Here is a 22,348-nt window from a genome sequence, read left to right as displayed (position 1 = left end):
ACAAAAAACATTTGTCATAAGAAACTAGCTCCCTGGTATACAGAAAATACCCAAGCTCTGAAGCAAGCTTCCAGAAAATTGGACCGGAAATAGCGCTACACCAAACTGGAAGTCTCCTGACTAGCTTGCGGTATCAAAGAGCCCTCACTGCTGCTCGATCATCCTATTTTTCACAAAGCTAACTAAAAAGCAGCATTCCCCAACAGAGGATGGCTTTCACTTCAGCAGTGATAAATTCATGAACTTCTTTGACGAAAAGATAATGATCATTAGAAAGAAAATTACGGACTCCTCAATTAAATCTGCGTATTCCTCAAAAGCTCAGTTGTCCTGAGTCTGCACAACACTGCCAGGACCTAGGATCAAGAGAGACACTAGTGTTTTAGTACTATATCTCTTGACACAATTATGAAAATAATCATGGCCTCTAAACCTTCAAGCTGCATACTGGACCCTATTCCAACTAAACTACTGAAAGAGCTGCTTCCTGTGCTTGGCCCTCCTAGGTTGAACATAATAAACATCTCTCTATCCACCGGATGTGTACCAAACTCACTAAAAGTGGCAGTAATAAAGCCTTTCTTGAAAAAGCCAAACCTCGAACCAGAAAATATAAAAAATCGTCCTATCCCCGAATCGCCCATTCCTCTCAATTTTTTGGGAAAAAGCTGTTGCACAGCAACTCACTGCCTCCATGAAGACAAACAATGTATACAAAACGCCTCCGTCTGGTTTTAGACCCCATCATAGCAGAGACTGCACTTGTGAAGGTGGTAAATGACCTTTTAATGGCATCTGTCCTCGTGCTCCTAGAACTGAGTGCTGCTATTGATACCATCGATCACCACCAGCTATGGGGACGACACAGCTGTACATTTCGATGAAACATAGGGAAGCCCCAAAATTGCCCTACCTGGAAGCCTATGTTTCAGACATAAGGAAGTGGATGGCTGCAAACTTTCTACTTTTAAACTCGGACAAAACAGAGATGCTAGTTTTAGGTCCCAAGAAAGAAAGATTTTCTGTTGAATCTGACAATTAATCTTCATGGTTGTACAGTTGTCTCAAATAAAACTGTGAAGGACCTCAGCGTTACTCTGGACCCTGATCTCTCTTTTGATGAACTTATCAAGACTGTTTCAAGGACAGCTTTTTTCCATCTACGTAACATTGCAAAAATCAGGAACTTCCTGTCCAAAAATTATGCAGAAAAATGTATCCATGCTTTTGTTACTTCTAGGTTAGACTACTGCAATGCTCTATTTTTCGGCTACCCGGATAAAGCACTAAATGGCCAAAAGTTGAGAATGACACAAATATTCATTTTCACAAAGTCTGCTGCCTCAGTTTGTATGATGGCAATTTGCATATACTCCAGAATGTTATGAAGAGTGAGTAGATTAATTACAATTTATTGCAAAGACCCTCTTCGCCATGCAAATAAACTGAATCCCCCCAAAAAAATTCCACTGCATTTCAGCCCTGCCACAAAAGAACCAGCTGACATCATGTCAGTGATTCTCTCGTTAAAACAGGTGTGAGTGTTGACGAGGACAAGGCTGGAGATCACTCTGTCATGCTGATTGAGTTTGAACAACAGACTGGAAGCTTCAAAAGGAGGGTGGTGCTTAGAATCATTGTTCTTCCTGTCAACCATGGTTACCTGCAAGGCAACACGTGCTGTCATCATTGGTTTGCACAAAAGGTGCTTCACAGGCAAGGTTATTGCTGCCATTAAGATTGCACCTAAATCAACCATTTATTGGATCATCAAGAACTTCAAGGAGAGTGGTTAAATTGTTGTGAAGAAGGCTTCAGGGCGCCCAAGAAAGTCCAGCAAGCACCAGGACCGTCTCCTAAAGTTGATTCAGCTGTGAGGCACCACCAATACAGAGCTTGCTCAGGAATGGCAGCAGGCAGGTGTGAGTGCATCTGCACGCACAGTGAGGCGAAGACTTTTGGAGGATGGGCTGCTGTCAAGAAGGGCAGCAAAGAAGCCACTTCTCTCCAGGAAAAACATCAGTGACAGACAGATATTCTGCAAAAGGAACAGGGATTGGACTGCTGAGGACTGGGGTAAAGTCATTTTTTCTGATGAATCCCCTTTCCGATTGTTTGGGGCATCCGGAAAAAAGCTTGTCCAGAGAAGACAAGGTGAGCGCTACCATCAGTCCTGTGTCATGCCAACAGTAAAGCATCCTGAGATCCTTCATGTGTGGCATTGCTTCTCAGCCAAGGGAGTGGGCTCACTCACAACTTTGTTTAAGAACACAGCCATGAATAAAGAATGGTACCAACACATCCTCAGAGAGCAACTTCTCCCAACCATCCAGGAACAGTTTGGTGACGAATTAATGCCTTTTCCAGCATGATGGAGCATCGAGCCATAAAGCAAAAGTGATAACTGAGTGGCTCGGGGAACAAAACATCGGTATTTTGGGTCCATGGCCAGGAAACTCCCCAGACCTTAATCCCATTGAGAACTTGTGGTGAATCCTCAAGAGGCAGGTGTACAAACAAAACCCCACAAATATTTAATCACATTGCACTAGCCTCTCTACACTGGCTTCCTCTTAAGGCTAGGGCCGATTTCAAGGTTTTACTGCTAACCTACAAAGCATTACATGGGCTTGCTCCTACCTATCTTTCCGATTTGGTCATGTTGTACATACCTACACGTACGCTACGGTCACAAGACGCAGGCCTCCTTACTGTCCCTAGAATTTCTAAGCAAACAGCTGGAGACAGGGCTTTCTATAGAGGTACATTTTTATGGAATGGTCTGCCTATCCATGTGAGACGCAGACTCGGTCTCAACCTTTAAGTCTTTCCTGAAGACTCATCTCTTCAGTAGGTCATGTGATTGAGTGTAGTCTGGCCCAGGAGTGTGAAGGTGAACGGAAAAGCACTGGAGCAACAATCCGCCCTTGCCGTCTCTGCCTGGCCGGTTCCCTCCTCTCCACTGGGATTCTCTGCCACAAACCGTATTACGGGGGCTGAGTCACTGGCTTACTGGTGCTCTTCCATGCCGTCCTTAGGAGGGGTGCATCACTTGAGTGGGTTGAGTCACTGATGTGGTCTTCCTGTCCGGGTTGCCACCCCCCTTGGATTCGTGCCGTGGAGGAGATCTTCGTGGGCTATACTCGGCCTTGTCTCAGGATAGTAAGTTGGTGGTTGAATATATCCCTCTAGTGGCGTGGGGGCTGTGCTTTGGCAAAGTGGGTGGGGTTATATCCTGCCTGTTTGGCCCTGTCCGGGGTTATCATCGGCCAGTGTCTCCCGACCCCACCGGTCTCAGCCTCCAGTATTTATGCTGTAATAGTTTGTGTCGGGGTCTAGGGTCAGGGGGCTAGGGTCAGTCTGTTATATCTGGAGTATTTCCCCCGTCTTATCCGGTGTGTGAATTTAAGTATGCTCTCTCTCTTTCGCTTTCTCACTCTCTTTCTCTCGGAGGACCTAAGCCCTAGGACTATGCCTCAGGACTACCTGGCCTGATGACTCCTTGCTGTCCCCAGTCCACCTGGTCGTGCTGCTGTTCCAGTTTCAACTGTTCTGCCTGCGGCTATGGAACCTTGGCCTGTTCACCGGACATGCTACCTTATCCCAGACCTGCTGTTTTCAACTCTCTAGAGACATCAGGAGCAGTAGAGATACTCTTAATGATCGGCTATGAAAAGCCAACTGACATTTTACTCCCGAGGTGCTGACCTGTTGCACCCTCTACAACCACGGTGGTTATTATTATCTGACCCTGCTGGTCATCTATGAACATTTGAACATCTTGGCCATGTTCTGTTATAATCTCCACCCGGCACAGCCAGAAGAGGACTGGCCACCCCTCATAGCCTGGTTCCTCTCTAGGTATCTTCCTAGGTTTCAGCCTTTCTAGGGAGTTTTTCCAAACCTTCTACACCTGCATTGCTTGCTGTTTGGGGTTTTAGGCTGGGTTTCTGTACAGCACTTTGTGACATCAGTTGATGTAAGAAGGGCTTTATAAATACATTTGATTTATTGAACAGAGCAAAGTACAGAGAGATCCTTGATGAAAACCTGCTCCAGAGCACTCAAAACCTCAGACTGGGGCGAAGGTTCACCTTCCAATAGGACAACGACCCGAAGCACACAGCAAAGACAACGCAGGAGTGGCATCGGGACAAGTCTCTGAATGTCCTTCAGTGGCCCAGCCCGAGCCCGGACTTGAACCCGATCTAACATCTCTGGAGAGACCTGAAAATAACTGTGCAGCAACGCTCCCCATCCAACCTGACAGAGCTTGAAATGATCTGCAGAGAAGAATGGGAGAAACTACCCAAATACAGGTGTGCCAAGCTTGTAGCATCATACACAAGAAGACACGGGGCTGTAATCGCTGCCAAAGGTGCTTCAACAAAGTACTGAGTAAAGAGTCTGAAAACTTGTGTAAATGTGATAATTATTTTTTGTGTATACATTTGCAAAAATGTTTAAAAGCCTGTTTTTGCTTTGTCATTATGGGGTATTGTGGTATCATTATGGGGTATTGTGGTATCATTATGGGGTGTTGTGTGTAGATTGATGGGGGGGAAACAATTTAATACATTTCAGAATAAGGCAGTAACGTAACAAACTATGGAAAAAGTCAAAGGGTCTGAATACTTTCCTAAGGCACTGTATGTTTACTATAGCTTAATGAGGCAATAAAAATAAGATGTGACTAAACTATGACAAAAAAGAAAGGGCATTTAGTTGAATAAACTGTTTTCAACATTGACAATAACTAGACCAAATAACTATTCAACTACATATAACTACAAAAATGTGACTAAGACAATGATATTTTGGTCAAACTGACCAAATCAAAAGAGTGCCAAAATGAACACTGCTAGTGTGCAGGCGTAGTTGTCCCAGTAAAACTGGATCTAGGAAGATGGCAGCAACCACCAAACGGTGGTATGCGAATGTGAGTAGATTCCGTTGAAAACAACGGTCGGCCATCTTAAATTAATGTTATTTTTTACAAATTGAAATCAAAATACTACTCCTATTACAGCCCAAGCGGTAAAGCTTCATATGACACCACTTTATGCTTTGTAGCACCTACAAATAAAACTTAATGGAGTCTTAAAGGAGCCCTGGCTGATGTATAATAAATATGCAAACTTTGATAAATTATTTCTAAATTATGCTTTTAGATACAAAATGTAAAATATTGTCAACAACCTTTCCTCCAGAAGGCCATTCTATGGATTACATTTTGCGAAAATCCCCCAAAACTGGAAATTCTCATAATCAAGTCACGGATCTTATCGTTTTCTTAATGGTATGCAAGTGACCCACAGCATGATACTTTCTCTTTACTTTTTCCCTAACCCTTTGCCTACTGTCACCACAGCTGGTATAACCTATGCTGCTACTGAATCCATCCACTGTAGCAGTTAAGCTATCATTTAACAGTCATTGTTGTTGATACTAAGTATTTGTTACTCCAAGTGTGCTCATTTCCATTGGGAGGAGGAGTGGTTCTCACTGAGTGCCTCTCACCTACTTACTAGTGAGCACTGGGTGAAGCGTTTCCTAAAAGATCCTAGAGCACTTGACTGTTTTGCCTGGTTTGGCTCGTAAGGAAAAAGGACACTTTAAACAGTTGGATAAGAATGCAGTGGCCAAGCGAACATGCAAACCATCACCAGAGGAGAAACAGTTCCGCTTAACGACTTGAAAGCATGAAAATATCCCTCGCCTTGAAGCCTGCAAGAAAAATATATATATTTTCAGTTTCCAGTGATGGCTTCAAATCAATACACCCACCCGCACACCTGCCCGCACACCCACACACACACCCGCCCGCCCGCACACCCGCCCGCACACCCGCCCGCACACCCACCCGCACACTTTTGTATGCAATCTCTGAAACCAGAACCATGGCTTCACTCCACCCACCACACACACCCACCACACACACCCACCCACACGACAACCAGAACCATAGCTCCAGTCCATACACAATGGGGTCATTGAGCCTTGCCGGAAGGAAGACTCTCTCTGCTGTCTGTGTTCAATCCGAGACTGAACCAGCCGTCTACAGCGCCAGACCAAGCCTCTCACTGGAAACACACCACAGACAGAACAACAGCAGCTATGGAAGATGATACAGGAATACATTTACATTACATTTGAGTCATTTAGCAGACGCTCTTATCCAGCGCAACTTATAGTTAGTGCAGGTAGCTAGGCGTAACAACCACATATCACAACCATAGCAACTTTATTGAGGAAAAATGTACTATCAGCGAAGTCAGTGCTAGTAAAAGGAAAAAAAGACAAGTGCGAGTGTTAGTGAACAATACATGAAATGAGAGAATGCAGTGTTACGCACTATTCTGTGGTTTTGATAACACTACATACATAATATTCTTGCCGTTTAAATTCCACGCTGAGGCGAACTGTAGCTGAATTCAATGAACTTGGTCATGATGACATAGATAGGCAAACACGTGACTTCACACACTTGTTTGAAGAGGTCTTGAATGTAGCAGGAGAGCAAGAATCTCTAATCAAGGACAGGAAACACCTGACTCAAGTGGTTGAGTTAGGGCACTAAAGAATGTTGACATTCGCCAGCACCGTGAAGAGTAGATGCTCTGCGGCCTAGAGATAATAAACCAACGAGGAGGTCTAATCTCAGGGTGTATACTAAACAACACAGTATGGGATACAGAATTAATGCTGCAATATCTAACGTTTTGGGCGACCCGACCAAATTCACGTATAAATGCGAGTCATAGATCTGTCATTCTCATTGAAAGCATGTCTAAGAAACAGTTGATCTCTTCTATGTGCGCTATTTCTATCCTTAAGTTTAGTTTGTGTTTTTTTACTTTCGTTTTTTCAGACGAGCTTCAAACTAGAGGTCGACTGATTAATCGGAATGGCCGATTAATTAGGGCCGATTTCAAGTTTTCATAACAATCGGAAATCTGTATTTTTGGACACCGATTTTGCCCCAATTTTTTTTTACACCTTTATTTAATATTTATTTAACTAGGCAAGTCAGTTAAGAGCACATTCTTACTTTCAATGACGGCCTAGGAACGGTGGGTTAACTGCCTCCTTCAGGTGCAGAACGGCAGATTTTCAACTTGTCAGCTCGGGGATTCAGTCTTGCAACCTTACAGTTAACTAGTCCAACGCTCTAACTACCTGCCTCTCATTGCACTCCACGAGGAGACTGCCTGTAACGAGAATGCAGTAAGCCAAGGTAAGTTGCTAGCTAGCATTAAACTTATCTTATAAAAAAAAAATCATAATCACTAGTTAACTACACATGGTTGATGATATTACTAGTTTATCTAGCGTGTCCTGCGTTGCATATAATTGATGCGGTTCGTATCGTTGCTCCAATGTGTACCTAACCATGAACATCAATGCCTTTCTTAAAATCAAAAAATAAAACATTTCAAAATCGCCCAAATAATCGGTATCGGCTTTGTTTGGTCCTCTAATAATCGGTATCGGCTTTGTTTGGTCCTCTAATAATCGGTATCGGCTTTGTTTGGTCCGCTAATAATCGGTATCGGCTTTGTTTGGTCCTCTAATAATCGGTATCGGCTTTGTTTGGTCCTCTAATAATCGGTATCGGCTTTGTTTGGTCCTCTAATAAATCGGTATCGGCTTTGTTTGGTCCTCTAATAATCGGTATCGGCTTTGTTTGGTCCTCTAATAATCGGTATCGGCGTTGAAAATTCATAATCGGTCAAACTCTACTTCAAACAGCTGAAAATATAATATTTTTGTTATGGAAAATATATTTCACAGCTGTTTAGATGGTATAATAATTCTCTACAGAATGACTGCTTGTTTTGTCACAAACAGAAACTAGGAAATGGCGTAGTTATTTCTGCATACTGCACCTTTAAATAGAACACAAGTATTTACATTTTAGGCCTATCTCGATGGAATGGGTTGTTCCAATCCACTGACTTGAAACAAAAATGAAAAGCCAGCAACATGGAAGAGATTCCTTTTCAGTCTTTCAACTCCCATCCTTTTTGGCAAACCTCGGCTGATTCGATCAACTGCAAAGCATGAAGTTGAGACTTGTGGCCGAAAATTTTAACAGTTAGATATGAGAAACAGCTGGGAGAGAGAAGAGATTACAATGGACTATGTGTACTGTTAATGATCACTGAAACATGATCTATTTTATTTACCTCCCAATTCAGACAGACTCTTCCATGCAATCGTTCTCACTTTCTCTGCCTCGTTTTTGCGCACGAGCGCGCACACACACACACACACACACACACACACAAAGCACCAACACTCCCACAATCCAAACCCAGAGTGTTTCTGCAGTAAAGAGGCTTAACGTCATATACAAAAGGACTCACGCAAACTTTACACAGGACAAAAATCATATGACAATGTGTATAATGTAGAGGTTGTCTTGATTTATCTTAGATTGTGTGGGCCTGCACCTCTGAATAATGGGTCTTTAGTCAGTATAGTTATCATATTTAAATAAACACAGAAATTAAGTTATTATACAGTATTACTGCTATTATCTGTGGCGAATGGAACAAGACTAGCATTAAATGCCAAAACTCACAGATCTGAGCAAACGTGGCTATGAGTCAGAAATCAAATCCCAAGGGGGCTTGAAAGATGAAGCCAAGAATGTGGACAGAATCTTGAGCCATCGCATAAATTACAATGTAATATACACTGAACAAAAATATAAATGCAACATGCAACCATTTCAAAGATTTTACCGAGTTACAGGTGATGAAGCCAGATGTGGAGGTCCTGGGCTGGCATGGTTACACGTGGTCTGCGGTTGTGAGGCCGGTTGGATGTACTCACAAATTCTCCAAAACGACGTTGGAGGCGGCTTATGGTAGAGAAATTAACATTAATTTCTCTGGCAACAGCTCTGGTGGACATTCCTGCAGTCAGCATGCGCCAATTGCACGCTCCCTCAAAACTTGAGACATCTGTGGCATTGTGTTGTGTGACAAAACTGCACATTTTAGAGTGGCCTTTTGTCCCCAGCACAAGGTTCACCTGTGTAATAATCATGCTGTTTAATCAGCTTGTTGATATGCCACACGTCTCAGGTGGATAGATTATCTTGGCAATGGAGAAATGCTTGTGTGCATATGGAACATTTCTGGGATTTTTTATTTCAGCTCATGAAACATTGGACCAACATTACATGTTGCATTTATATTTTTGTTCAGAGTACTTAAGGTTTGCCTGGTTTTATTACCGCTGCTGTTGCTAATGCTAACCATTAAAACTGCCACCACTAGTACAACCTTAAATAAAGAGTTCCATTTCAATATGTGTACAGTGCCTTGCGAAAGTATTCGGCCCCCTTGAACTTTGCGACCTTTTGCCACATTTCAGGCTTCAAACATAAAGATATAAAACTGTATTTTTTTGTGAAGAATCAACAACAAGTGGGACACAATCATGAAGTGGAACGACATTTATTGGATATTTCAAACTTTTTTAACAAATCAAAAACTGAAAAATTGGGCGTGCAAAATTATTCAGCCCCCTTAAGTTAATACTTTGTAGCGCCACCTTTTGCTGCGATTACAGCTGTAAGTCGCTTGGGGTATGTCTCTATCAGTTTTGCACATCGAGAGACTGAAATGTTTTCCCATTCCTCCTTGCAAAACAGCTCGAGCTCAGTGAGGTTGGATGGAGAGCATTTGTGAACAGCAGTTTTCAGTTCTTTCCACAGATTCTCGATTGGATTCAGGTCTGGACTTTGACTTGGCCATTCTAACACCTGGATATGTTTATTTTTGAACCATTCCATTGTAGATTTTGCTTTATGTTTTGGATCATTGTCTTGTTGGAAGACAAATCTCCATCCCAGTCTCAGGTCTTTTGCAGACTCCATCAGGTGTTCTTCCAGAATGGTCCTGTATTTGGCTCCATCCATCTTCCCATCAATTTTAACCATCTTCCCTGTCCCTGCTGAAGAAAAGCAGGCCCAAACCATGATGCTGCCACCACCATGTTTGACAGTGGGGATGGTGTGTTCAGCTGTGTTGCTTTTACGCCAAACATAACGTTTTGCATTGTTGCCAAAAAGTTACATTTTGGTTTCATCTGACCAGAGCACCTTCTTCCACATGTTTGGTGTGTCTCCCAGGTGGCTTGTGGCAAACTTTAAACAACACTTTTTATGGATATCTTTAAGAAATGGCTTTCTTCTTGCCACTCTTCCATAAAGGCCAGATTTGTGCAATATACGACTGATTGTTGTCCTATGGACAGAGTCTCCCACCTCAGCTGTAGATCTCTGCAGTTCATCCAGAGTGATCATGGGCCTCTTGGCTGCATCTCTGATCAGTCTTCTCCTTGTATGAGCTGAAAGTTTAGAGGGACGACCAGGTCTTGGTAGATTTGCAGTGGTCTGATACTCCTTCCATTTCAATATTATCGCTTGCACAGTGCTCCTTGGGATGTTTAAAGCTTGGGAAATCTTTTTGTATCCAAATCCGGCTTTAAACTTCTTCACAACATTATCTCGGACCTGCCTGGTGTGTTTCTTGTTCTTCATGATGCTCTCTGCGCTTTTAACGGACCTCTGAGACTATCACAGTGCAGGTGCATTTATACGGAGACTTGATTACACACAGGTGGATTGTATTTATCATCATTAGTTATTTAGGTCAACATTGGATCATTCAGAGATCCTCACTGAACTTCTGGAGAGAGTTTGCTGCACTGAAAGTAAAGGGGCTGAATAATTTTGCACGCCGAATTTTTCAGTTTTTGATTTGTAAAAAAAGTTTGAAATATCCAATAAATGTCATTCCACTTCATGATTGTGTCCCACTTGTTGTTGATTCTTCACAAAAAAATACAGTTTTATATCTTTATGTTTGAAGCCTGAAATGTGGCAAAAGGTCGCAAAGTTCAAGGGGGCCGAATACTTTCGCAAGGCACTGTACCTACAAAAGCAGTGTGGTACGTAAAGGGTGAGACCGTAGCCATTATAAAAAAGGTACACTGCTGGCCACTTGCAGGTACAAAAGGCACAGTTGGGAACTTGCAGAACTACTGTACATTGCATTGTTGCAGCAGGTACTGCAGGTCTGCACTCTCAAAGGGGAAATTGGTTACTGTACGATACCTTATCATTCTTCATTCTATTGTGAACTGAAGGAACTGTTGCAGTCTTAGGCACAACCCATCTTTCAGGGGGACGTTCAAGAACGTAGCCAATAGCACTCCTGAACACATCGGGAAGTAATTAGTGGTTTGTGTTCTTGGTCTGTTTTTAGGGGAGGTATGGTATTTATGGTTGTGAACGGGAGCCGGAGCAACAGATGGGAATAGAATGTCCAGGAAGTGAAAAGGAAGAGGGGTTTATGTTTCCTCTAGAGCAGGCCTGGGCAACTACAGTCCTCAGGGGCCTGATTGGTGTCACACTTTTGCCCCAGTCCCAGCTAACACACCTGATTCCAATAATCAACTAATCATGATCATCAGTTTAGAATGCAATTAGTTTAAAATCAGCTGCGTTTGCTAGGGATAGGGGGAAAAGTGTGACACCAATCAGGCCCTCGATGACTGGAATAGCCCAGACCTGCGTCTAGCGCAATAATGAACACTGGAGAGGGTTGTTTGCTCACACACACACGGAAACACGGACCCAGCTGCCTTGTCACAAATTTCCAAGCTTCTATTTTTTCTGTCGTTACAACTTTTTTCTCATGACAAGCCAAGGCCCGCGGGTGAGTCCCAAAGGAAGCTGGAGAGGAACACACACATGCACAACGACTGAACTGGACGCGGCTGGAAGCAATCTGGAGTGCTGGAGTGGAGTGTGGTATCTGGTCTGATTGAATGTTCCTCACATCTTCCTCTTTTTATTCCTTTCTCTCTGGCTTTCTGTTCCTTTCTCTCATCATACACACATCCATTCTCTCCCTCAATCCATTTTAAAATCACGTAAAGCTGGAAATAGTTTCTTGACGAAGCAGTACTTGGCTAAAAGTAGTAAAATACACAACTACATTCTCCATTCATTATTTATGGTGACTTTATGAAAGCCACGCCAACTCAAACAACGCCTCAACAAACTGTTATTCCAGGGATCAGTTTAAGCCACTGTTTGTATAGAGTTGGACGCCATTTTACCAAGAAATATCAGAACCATAACCTCACACTGATGAAAACTGATAAACAACGATACTGGTAGGAAAAGAAAACAACACAATTCCGCTTTACGCCGCGGATGGTTATATTTGGACCCCCAAGTTCTCTGAGCATAATGGACATTATATAACACACTGTAAACACATCAGGAAATCAGCCCCAAGTGATTTTGATTTAAGAAATCGTGATCAAAAAACAAAATGTAAGCAAGGTTTGAAACGATTATGTTTTAGTCAAACATTATACATGTTTGGGCTTCTTGCAGTCAATTTGCAGTCCACAAATTATTTGTAATTAGAGTGCATTCGGAAAGTATTCAGACCCCTTGACTTTTTCCACATTTTTCTACGCTACAGCCTTATTCTGAAATAGATTTGTTTCTCATCAATCTACACACAATACCCCATAATGAAAAAACAAAAACAGTTTTGGGGAAATTTTTGCAAATGTATAAAAAAAAATGAAATATCACATTTACATAAGTAAGCTCGGTCAGGTTGGATGTGGAGCGTCACGGCACAGCTATTTTCAGGTCTCCCCAGAGATGTTTGATCAGTTTCAAATCCGGGCTCTGGCTGGGCCACTCAAGGACATTTCAGAGACTTGTCCCGAAGCCACTCCTGCATTGTCTTGGCTGTGTGCTTAGGGTCGTTGTCCTGTTGGAAGGTGAACCTTTGCCTCAGTCTGAGGTCCTAATCGCTCTGGAGTAGGTTTTCATCAAGGATCTCTCTGTACTTTGCTCCGTTAATCTTCCCCTCGATCCTGTATAGTCTCCCAGCCCCTGCCGCTGAAAAACATCCCCACAGCATGATGCTGCCACCACCACATGCTTCACTGTAGGGATGGTGCCAGGTTTCCTCCAGACGTGACGCTTGGCATTCAGACCAAAGAGTTCAATCTTGGTTTCATCAGACCAGAGAATCTTGTTTATCATTGTCAGAGTCCTTTGGGTGCCTTTTGGCAAACTCCAAGCGGGCTGTCATGTGCCTTTTATTGAGGAGTGGCTTCCGTCTGGCCTCTCTACCATAAAGGCCTGTTTGGTGGAATGCTGCAGAGAGGGTTGTCCTTCTGGCAGGTTCTCCCATCTCCACAGAGGAACTCTGGAGCTCTGTAAGTGTGACCATCGGGTTCTTGGTCACCTCCCTGACCAAGACCCTTCTCCCCCGATTGCTCAGTTTGGCCAGCTCTAGGAAGAATCCTGGTGGTTCCAAACTTGTTAAATTTAAGAATGATGGAGGCCACTGAGTTCTTGGGGACTTTCAATGCTGGAGAAATGTCTTGGTACACTCCCTCAAATATGTGTATCGACACAATCCTGTCTCGGAGCTCTACGGACAATTCCTTCGAACACATGGCTTGGTTTTTGCTTTGACATGCACTGTCAACTGTGGAACCTTATATATAGACTGGCATGTGCGCCTTTCCAAATCATGTCCAATCAATTGAATGATCAATGGAAACTGGATGCACCTGAGTTCAATTGAGTCTCATAGCAAACAATCTGAATATTTTGGTAAATAAGGTTTCTGTTTTTTATTTTTTATAAATGTGCAAAAATTTCTAAAAACCTGTTTTGACTTTGACATTATGGGGTAATGTGTGTAGATTGATCAGGATTTTGTTTTATTTAATCAATTTTAGAATAAGGCTGTAACTTAAGAACTGGGGCGGCAGCCTAGTCGTAGTGGTTAGAGCTTTGGGCCATTAACCGAAAGGTTGCTGGTTCAAATCCCCGAGCAGACAAGGTAAAAATCTGTCGTTCTGCCCCTGAACAAGGCAGTTAACCCACTGTTCCCCAGTAGGCCGTCATTGTAAATAATAATTTGTTCTTAACTGACTTGACTAGTTAAATAATGGTTAAATAAATGGTAAAAAATGTAAAGAAATGTGTACGAGTCAAGGTGTCTGAAATACTTTGTATGAACTGTACGTTCCGCCCCCCCCCCGACCATCTGCTCAAGAAAAACAAATCTATAAAAATAGGCCCACGCCTGAATCTAGTTGATGATCCCTGGTGTAGAGCCATTTACCGCCCACAAGACCTCAGATGGCCCAGGCCACTCGGCACAGAAAAGAGTGGAAATTAGAGAAACATCATCTAGATGTGTGTATGATATCTGTTCTCCTTGTGCTGTAACTGTTCTGGATTGACGTTTGTTTGTCATAGGTCCATGTGCTTCTGTGTTGTGATGTCTGTCTTGTCCTGTGATTTAATGTTTTTAGTTGATTTATTTTTTATTGCACAGCACTTCAGTTATCACTGGCCAGGCCGTCATTGTAAAGAAATTGACTCACCTAGATAAATAAAAGGTTCAACATTTAACAGAAATATTTTGCCCAGGCTAACTTTTTGAAGAACTGTAGTTTAATTAAAAGGAAAAAGTCATTTTTAATCGAGGTTTGAATTGGTGTCAAAGTAGCGGTTTTATGGCTATAAGGACGTTTTCGTTTCCATCTTTATGTTTTATAGATGCTTTTTCGATTCTTAATAATTTTGTATTTTCTTATCTTGATGTCTCCAAAGTCCTTACTTGCAATCTAACCTCAACAGATTGTTCGACTGATTTATCACTGTTACCTCATTGTGGTTGAAACAGTCTTAATCGAGACGTGACGGTTATTTTCCATCCCAGACTCTCAAGAGTAAGGATTGACAGCACACACACACACACACACACACACACACACACTTCCCACATTTCACCCACCCTTTGTCAACTCCTTTCCAGTGCTGCACCGTAGCGGGTGGCATTCACCACCTACAGAGAGCGTCTGTCCCCGTCACTTGTCCCCGGGACCCATGTCATCACGAGCATGATGCCACCACAATACATCCTGTGCCTATACTTTACACTTCTGCACGAGCCGTGGGCGATGCAGTCTTCCATCTAACTTTTCACACTGAACCGAAACAGAGAGATATAGCTACACTACAGCAGAACACACTGACAGACTCAGCCCCACCTGCGAATATACGCAGGGAAATTAATACTGTCTGCTGCTATAACTCCCTGTCTAAAGTTTAATAGAAAACGCTGCTCTATGATCATATCTTATTATCGTATGAGAAAATTCAGAGTAGCATTGTCTGATGGAAAAGTGTGGACTTTCGTCGGTTGCTCAACCTACATCAATCCTTGACACACCAAAGCCTGCAGTAGAATACTCTATATTTGATACTCGCTGAAGATTAAACGTTGGTCGCAAATATTGAAGCTAAACACAAGATTAAGAGGATTAAAACAATCTGAAAATAAACATTAAACACCCACAGAGATTTCTCTTGAACTGTTTGGGGTCAACCCAGTGTCACTAAACTTAAATCGAAAGGAAATTTTGCAAGAGCATTCTTGCTTTGAATGCAGATAAAGCGATGAGGTATCAAATGCCAAGAGTAATACCAGTATGATCTCTCACTCACACACAGACGATGGTAGCGCAAAGGAGATGCTGTCAACCATGTCAAAAGCACCCGCATTTTTTCTCATGTGTAGATAAAGCAAGTTATGAACAAACCTTTTACCGACTTCTGCAATGAAAACCATAACCAAATGAAGAGGTCCAGATAGAAGCAAGCTATCTGACGTTCTCAGACCCTAATCAACAGTGCTTTGTGACTTGACAGCATGGAATTATCAAGTAGCTATGGGGGAGAGACATTTGTGATTTTATGGACAGTTCAGCCTAATACCCACAATCCCATCCTGCTGACTGAATAAAACATAGTGCTGATCTGATGGCAGTTTCACTTTGTAAGTCATAAATAGCTGAGGTTAGAATTGCTGTAGGATAAGCTGATCCCAGATCTGTGCTTAGTGGGACTTATTCTAGTTAGCTGTGAGTGAAACATACTAGAGGTCGACCGATTATGATTTTTCAACGCAGATACCGATGATTGGAGGACCAAAAAAAGCCTATACCAATTAAAAATCGGTCAATTTATTTATATATATATATATATATATATATATATATAAAAATTGGCCGATTTTTAATTGGTATAGGCTTTTTTTGGTCCTCCAATCATCGGTATCTGCGTATATATATATAATGACAATTACAACAATACTGAATGAGCACTTTTATTTTAACTTAATATAATACGTAAATAAAATCTATTTAGCCTCAAATAAATAATGAAACATGTTCAATTTGGTTTAAATAATGCAAAAACACAGTGATGGAGAAGAAAGTAAAAGTGCAATATGTGCCATGTAAAAAAGCTAATGTTTAAGTTCCTTGCTCAGAACATGAGAACATACGAAAGCTGGTGGTTCCTTTTAACATGAGTCTTCAATATTCCCAGTTAAGAAGATTTAGGTTGTAGTTATTATAGGTCTATTTCTCTCTATACTCTATACTCTGTATTTCAGACCTTTGGCTATTGGATGTTCTTATAGGGATTATACTATTGCCAGCCTAATCTCAGGAGTTGATAGGCTTGAAGTCATAAACAGCGCTGTGCTTCAAGCATGGCAAAAAGCTGCTGGTAAACACAGGAAAGTGCTGTTTGAATGAATGCTTATGAGCCTGCTGCTGCCTACCACCGCTCAGACTGCTCTTTCAAATATCAAATCATAGACTTATAATATAATAAACACACAGAAATACAAGCCGTAGGTCATTAATATGGTCAAATCCGGAAACTATCATTTCGAAAACAAAATGTTTATTATTTCAGTGAAATATGGAAGCATTACGTATTTTGTCGAACCGGTGGCAACCCCAAGTCTAAATATTGCTGTTACATTGCACAACCTTCAATGTTATGTCATAATTATATAAAATTCTGGAAAATTAATTACAGTCTTTGTTAGGAAGAAATGGTCTTCACACAGTTCACAACAAGCCAGGCGGCCCAAACTGCTGCATATACCCTGACTCTGCTTGCACTGAACGCAAGAGAAGTGACAATTTCCCTGATTAATATTGCCTGCTAACATGAATTTCTTAACTAAATATGCAGGTTTAAAAAAATATACTTGTGTATTGATTTTAACTTCTTGGTGACAGGGGGCAGTATTTTCACATCCGGATGAAATGCATGCCCAAATTCAACTGCCTGCTACTCATCTCCAGGAGATAAGCATATTATTAGTAGATTTGGATAGAAAACACTCTGACGTTTCTAAAACTGTTTGAATCATGTCTGTGAGTTTAACAGAACTTATTTAGCAGGCGAAACCCCGAGGACAAACCATTGAGATTTTTTTCTTTGAGGTCACTCTCTTTTCAATGGGTTTTTATAGGGAAAAAAACCTTCTTGCAGTTCCTATCGCTTCCACTGGATGTCAACAGTCTTTAGAAATTGGTTGAGGTTTTTTCTTTGTGTAATGAAGAAGTATGGCCATCTTGAACGAGGGTAACTTGAAGTGTACTGTTAGATAGAGGCGCATGACCAGAAAGCATGCTACAGATTGTTTTCCTCCTGTATTGAACACAGATCATCCCGTCTTCAATTTTATCGATTATTTACGTAAAAAAATACCTAAAGTTTTATTACAAAAGAAGTTTGAAATGTTTTGGCAAAGATTACAGGTAACTTTTGAGATATTTTCTAGTCATGTTGCGCAAGTTTCTGGATCAAATTCGCCAAATAAATGAATATTTTGGATATATATCGACAAAATTAATCGAACAAAAGGACCATTTGTGATGTTTATGGGCCATATTGGAGTGCCAACTGAAGAAGCTCGTCAAATGTAAGGGATGAATTATATTTTTATTTCTGCGTTTTGTGTCGCGCCTGCAGTGTTGAAATATGCTTCTCTCCCTTTGTTTACAATGGTGCTATCCTCAGATAATAGCATCGTTTGCTTTCGCCGAAAAGCCTTTTTGAAATCTGACATGTTGGCTGGATTCCCAAGTGTAGCTTTAATTTGCTATCTTGCATGTGTGATTTCATGAAAGTTTGATTTTTATAGTAATTTATTTGAATTTGGCGCTCTGCATTTTCACTGGCTTCACCTCCCAAATAGGTTTTTAAGAAAGGCATGGATGTTTATGGTTAGGTTAATTGGTGCAATGATTGTGCTTTTTTTCACAAATGCGCTTTTGTTAAATCATCACCCGTTTGGCGAAGTAGGTTGTGATTTGATGATAAATTAACAGGCACCGCATTGATTATATGCAACGCAGGACAAGCTAGTTAAACTAGTAATTTCATCAACCATGTGTAGTTAACTAGTGATTATGGTAAGATTAAACTTATCTTATAAAAATAAATCAATGCTAGCTAGCACCTTACCTTTGCTCCTTGCTGCACTCGCAAAACAGGTGGTCAGCCTGCCACGCAGTCTCCTCATGGATTGCAATGTAATCAGCCATAATCAGCGTCCAAAAATGCAGATTACCGATTGTTATGAAAACTTGAAATCAGCCCTAATTAAATCGGCCATGCGAATAATCGGTCAACCCCTAAAATATACTGACAGACAGGCATTACCCACAGTTGCTAACTGCCGTCTGCCTCTCCATGTGATATTGGGGCCGTTAGATATTGCAACTGACTTTAAAGGCGAGTCGAGACTGATTGATCTACAAATCATAACTAACAGTCTATCGCAATTTACTCAACATATACTGCACTGACACAAATGACTGTTGATTGGTTGAAAGAAATTGAGAATAGAAGATTGTGGGAGCTCTACTGTTAGATTTCAGTGCAGCCATGGATATTATTGACCATAACCTGTTGTTTAGAAAACATATGTTTTATGGCTTTTCAACCTGGATCCAGAGCTATCTATCTAATATAACACAGAGGGTTTTCTTTCATGGAAGTCTCTATAATTTCAAACATGTAGGAGGGGTGTACCGCAGGGCAGCTCTCTAGGCCCTCTACTCTTTTCTATTTTTTTCCAATGACCTGCCACTGGCATTAAACAAAGGCTTTGTGTCCATGTATGCTGATGATTCAGCCATATTCGTGTCAACAACCACAGCTAATGAAGTCACTGAAACCCTAAACAAATAGATGCAGTCTGTTTCGGAATGGGTGGCAATTAATAAACTGGTCCTGAACGTCTCTAAAACTAAGAGCATTGTATTTGGTACAAATTAGTTTCTAAGCTCTAGACCTCAGCTGGATCTGGTAATGAATGGTAATGGCTGTTGAACAAGTTGAGGAGACTAAATGACTTGCTGTTACCGTAGATTGTAAATGTCATGGACCAAAACATATAGATTCCATGGTAGTAAAAATGGGGAGAGGTCTTTCCATAATAAAAGAGATGCTCTGCTTTTTTGACACCACACACAAAAAAAGCAAGTCCTGCATGCTCTAGTTATATCTTATCTTGATTATTATCCAGTCATGTGGTTAAGTGCTGCAATGAAAGACCTAGTTAAGCCATAGCTGGCCCAAAACAGAGCGGCACGTCTTGCTCTACATTGTAATCGGAGCACGTCTTGCTCTACATTGTAAGAGTTGAGGAGAGACTGACTGCATCACTTCTTTTTATTAGAAACATTAATGTATTGAAAATTCCAAATGGTTTGCAGTCAACTTACACACAGCTCTGACACACCCACTTACCCCACCAGACATGCCAAAAGGGGTCTTTTCACAGTCTCCAAATTCAAGAACGCGTTCAGTATTATAGAGCCATTAGTGTATGGAACTCCTTTCCATCTCATATTGCTCAAATGAACAGCAAACCTGGTTTCAAAAAACAGATATATCAACCCCTCACGGGACACAACGCTTCTACCTTGTTTGTGTGTGAATGTATTGATTTGTAGGCTGTGTGTGCCATTTTTACATTTATGTAGTTATGTCCTTGATCTGTTTTTGTCTATTAATGTTCTGTATTATGTATTATGTCATGTTACATGTATTATGTGGACCCCAGGAACCCAGGAGAAGTAGCTACTGCTTTCGAAACCAGCTAATGGGGACCCTAATAAAATACCAAATACTATGATACATCACAGTTTACATCACCCATTAAAAGTTCCATTGCCAAGGCAGTAGCAGCATATCCAATGCTACTGCAAAATGGGAGGGGGGGGGGGGGGGGTAATTAATAACAGCCACAAACTGAATATCTGTAATTTCCATTTAAAACCATGCCCAAAGATGTCTGGGTGAGAGATGGGTAGGTACCCCCAAATTAGTTCATGCATCACATCTTGAACACCCATCATGTCAATATGCTGTTTATAGTTATAGTTCCTCTCTCTTGCTTGATCTAGGAACCTTTGAAGTTTCTCAAGTGCAGATGATGGTCCAACAACTACAGTGACTGTAGAACTCTGACAGGGCTTTAAATGCATCCACAACTACAGACAGATTAAATTGTGTCAAGCCTGTTCCTCAATGCACTGAACTAACTTCCACATAGGACTGTCACCCTAGAACTTTGAATATGACTGTTGTTTCAGCGTGATCGAGGAGCTTATAGTGAGTGATACTATTCAAATTAAAATCAATCCATTTGAATGCATCCCTGTTTATTGGTGTAGCTAATGGGGTTGCCTTGCCATAGAAACAGTCAAGAGACCACAAACTAAGGAACTAACCTGGCAAAAAGTAATCTAGCATCCTACCCAATTGGGAGAGAACATTCTAGATATCATTCTGTTCCCACGTCTGCCATTCACCAAATATTCCATATGCACACCCTATCTCAAGAGAGATGATGGGGGATATAAATGACTTTGTTTCACACCTACCTATAGTATACAACAAAGTTAATTTTTATGATTTAAAACAGTGAACATAGCAAAATCCTTACAAAATCCTTACAAACTGAAAGCACATAACATCATTGGCCCTAGGTTATCATCAAATTGCGATTACTCCTTTAAACAATTGCAAAGGTGTGTTTTCAGTTTTTCAATTGCATGTTTCGCACAAACTACACATGCTGCTTTGTAATTTGCAGACTGATACGCCCACATAAGTAACTGTGTGGTTGACATACAGAAAGAAGCAACTCAAAGTCTGAAATTGTTAAATACAAATACGATTTTAGATGCTTTACTTACCTAGGCTATTCGTAGAACCATCCATGACTGATCGCCCAGAAGTTATTTACTGTCTTCTAAGAGTGGAGTTTGTTTTGGGGTGTATTTTCCATGCTGCTGCTCGAACCCGGAGCGTGTCAGAAGTCACACTCGGGAGCTCGCGCTGAAGTTGTTTCTTTAGAAAAGAGAGGAGACACGCATGGCAACGTGCGCAGTTGCTAGAGAGGATTGTGTTCCCCCCCCAAAATAGAATGCACTCAAATACTTTACACAAATCCAGGAAATGAGCTGAACATTGGGGGGCACAAGTGCACAATCGCCCAATATATTCACAATACACTCCGCACCAGAATTTCCCAAATTATGCTCGTGGAGACAAGTATGGTATAACTATCCCCCTGTTTTGCGATGGCTATGTGTGTATGTAATAATAATATGCTCCTTACTGAAACGTTGTAAAACTACTTTTTGAGTTACACCCCCTGTCATCCAAAAGTTCTGTTCAACTGATATTTTTAATTCACAGAGATTTCCTGCCACCTGGTGGCGTGTTTTTGTACTTATCTTCAACGACACGATGGCGGAACTAAAGCTCGGCGTCTTTGTTTTTGTAATGATGGGGGAACAAAAACCTGCTTGAACCAGGAAATGCATCCGGGGGTTCTACATGGAGTGACATGTCTGAAGGAGACGTGATACGATGGAGAATCTCACCACACTGTTACCTCTACGTATAACTTGCGAGCTTCTAAGGTCACTCAAGTTGAATTGTCACATATTATGTGACGTAGTCATAAATTGAATGGCTACTTATAGCTAGGTAAAAGATACAGTATGTTGTCCTGTGTTTATGTCTGTTGTGTCATGCTCCCATCAAAACCACAGAGATTGATCTGCACATATGTTTTGCAAGCTGTCACAATATATTAATATTAGTACAATATATTAATATTAGTGCAGATTCATAGTGTCACTGTACTATTTGTCCCATCTGCTTATCTTGTTAATCATGTCAGCTTCACTCACTCTCTTTTGTAGGAGCCACATGATGCATGAACCATGAACTGTGCCTGCTGTCTACTACGGTTCCAGAGTGTATGGTTCCTGGCCCCCTCTGTCAGAGCAGCTGTCCAACATGCCACCCTGTGTCAGACAGCCACAGAATTTTCCCTAATTACACTACACAACACCTGTGGCCAGGTATGTCACACCCTAA

General features: G+C 41.4%; 1 protein-coding gene across 5 annotated transcripts in view; it reads right to left on the bottom strand.

Annotated features, from left to right (window-relative positions):
- The window catches only part of LOC110500717 (echinoderm microtubule-associated protein-like 3), a 51,398-nt gene extending 29,731 nt beyond the window's left edge, over nt 1-21,667 (bottom strand). For all 5 annotated transcript variants that reach the window (XM_036958162.2, XM_090214798.1, XM_090214800.1 and 2 more), the window contains exon 1: nt 21,154-21,667. In XM_036958162.2, coding sequence (XP_036814057.2) covers nt 21,154-21,178 — 25 coding nt within the window. In that variant the 5' untranslated portion in view covers nt 21,179-21,667. The remainder of the gene's footprint in view (nt 1-21,153) is intronic.
- Between the last annotated feature and the right edge of the window lie 681 nt (nt 21,668-22,348).

The sequence above is a fragment of the Oncorhynchus mykiss genome, chromosome 21 (genome assembly GCF_057628025.1).
Source record: "Oncorhynchus mykiss isolate SJ-2025 chromosome 21, ASM5762802v1, whole genome shotgun sequence".
NCBI classification, from domain to species: domain Eukaryota; kingdom Metazoa; phylum Chordata; class Actinopteri; order Salmoniformes; family Salmonidae; genus Oncorhynchus; species Oncorhynchus mykiss.
The sequence above is the reverse complement of the archived record's forward strand: the minus strand, read 5'-3'. Positions and strand labels throughout refer to the sequence as shown.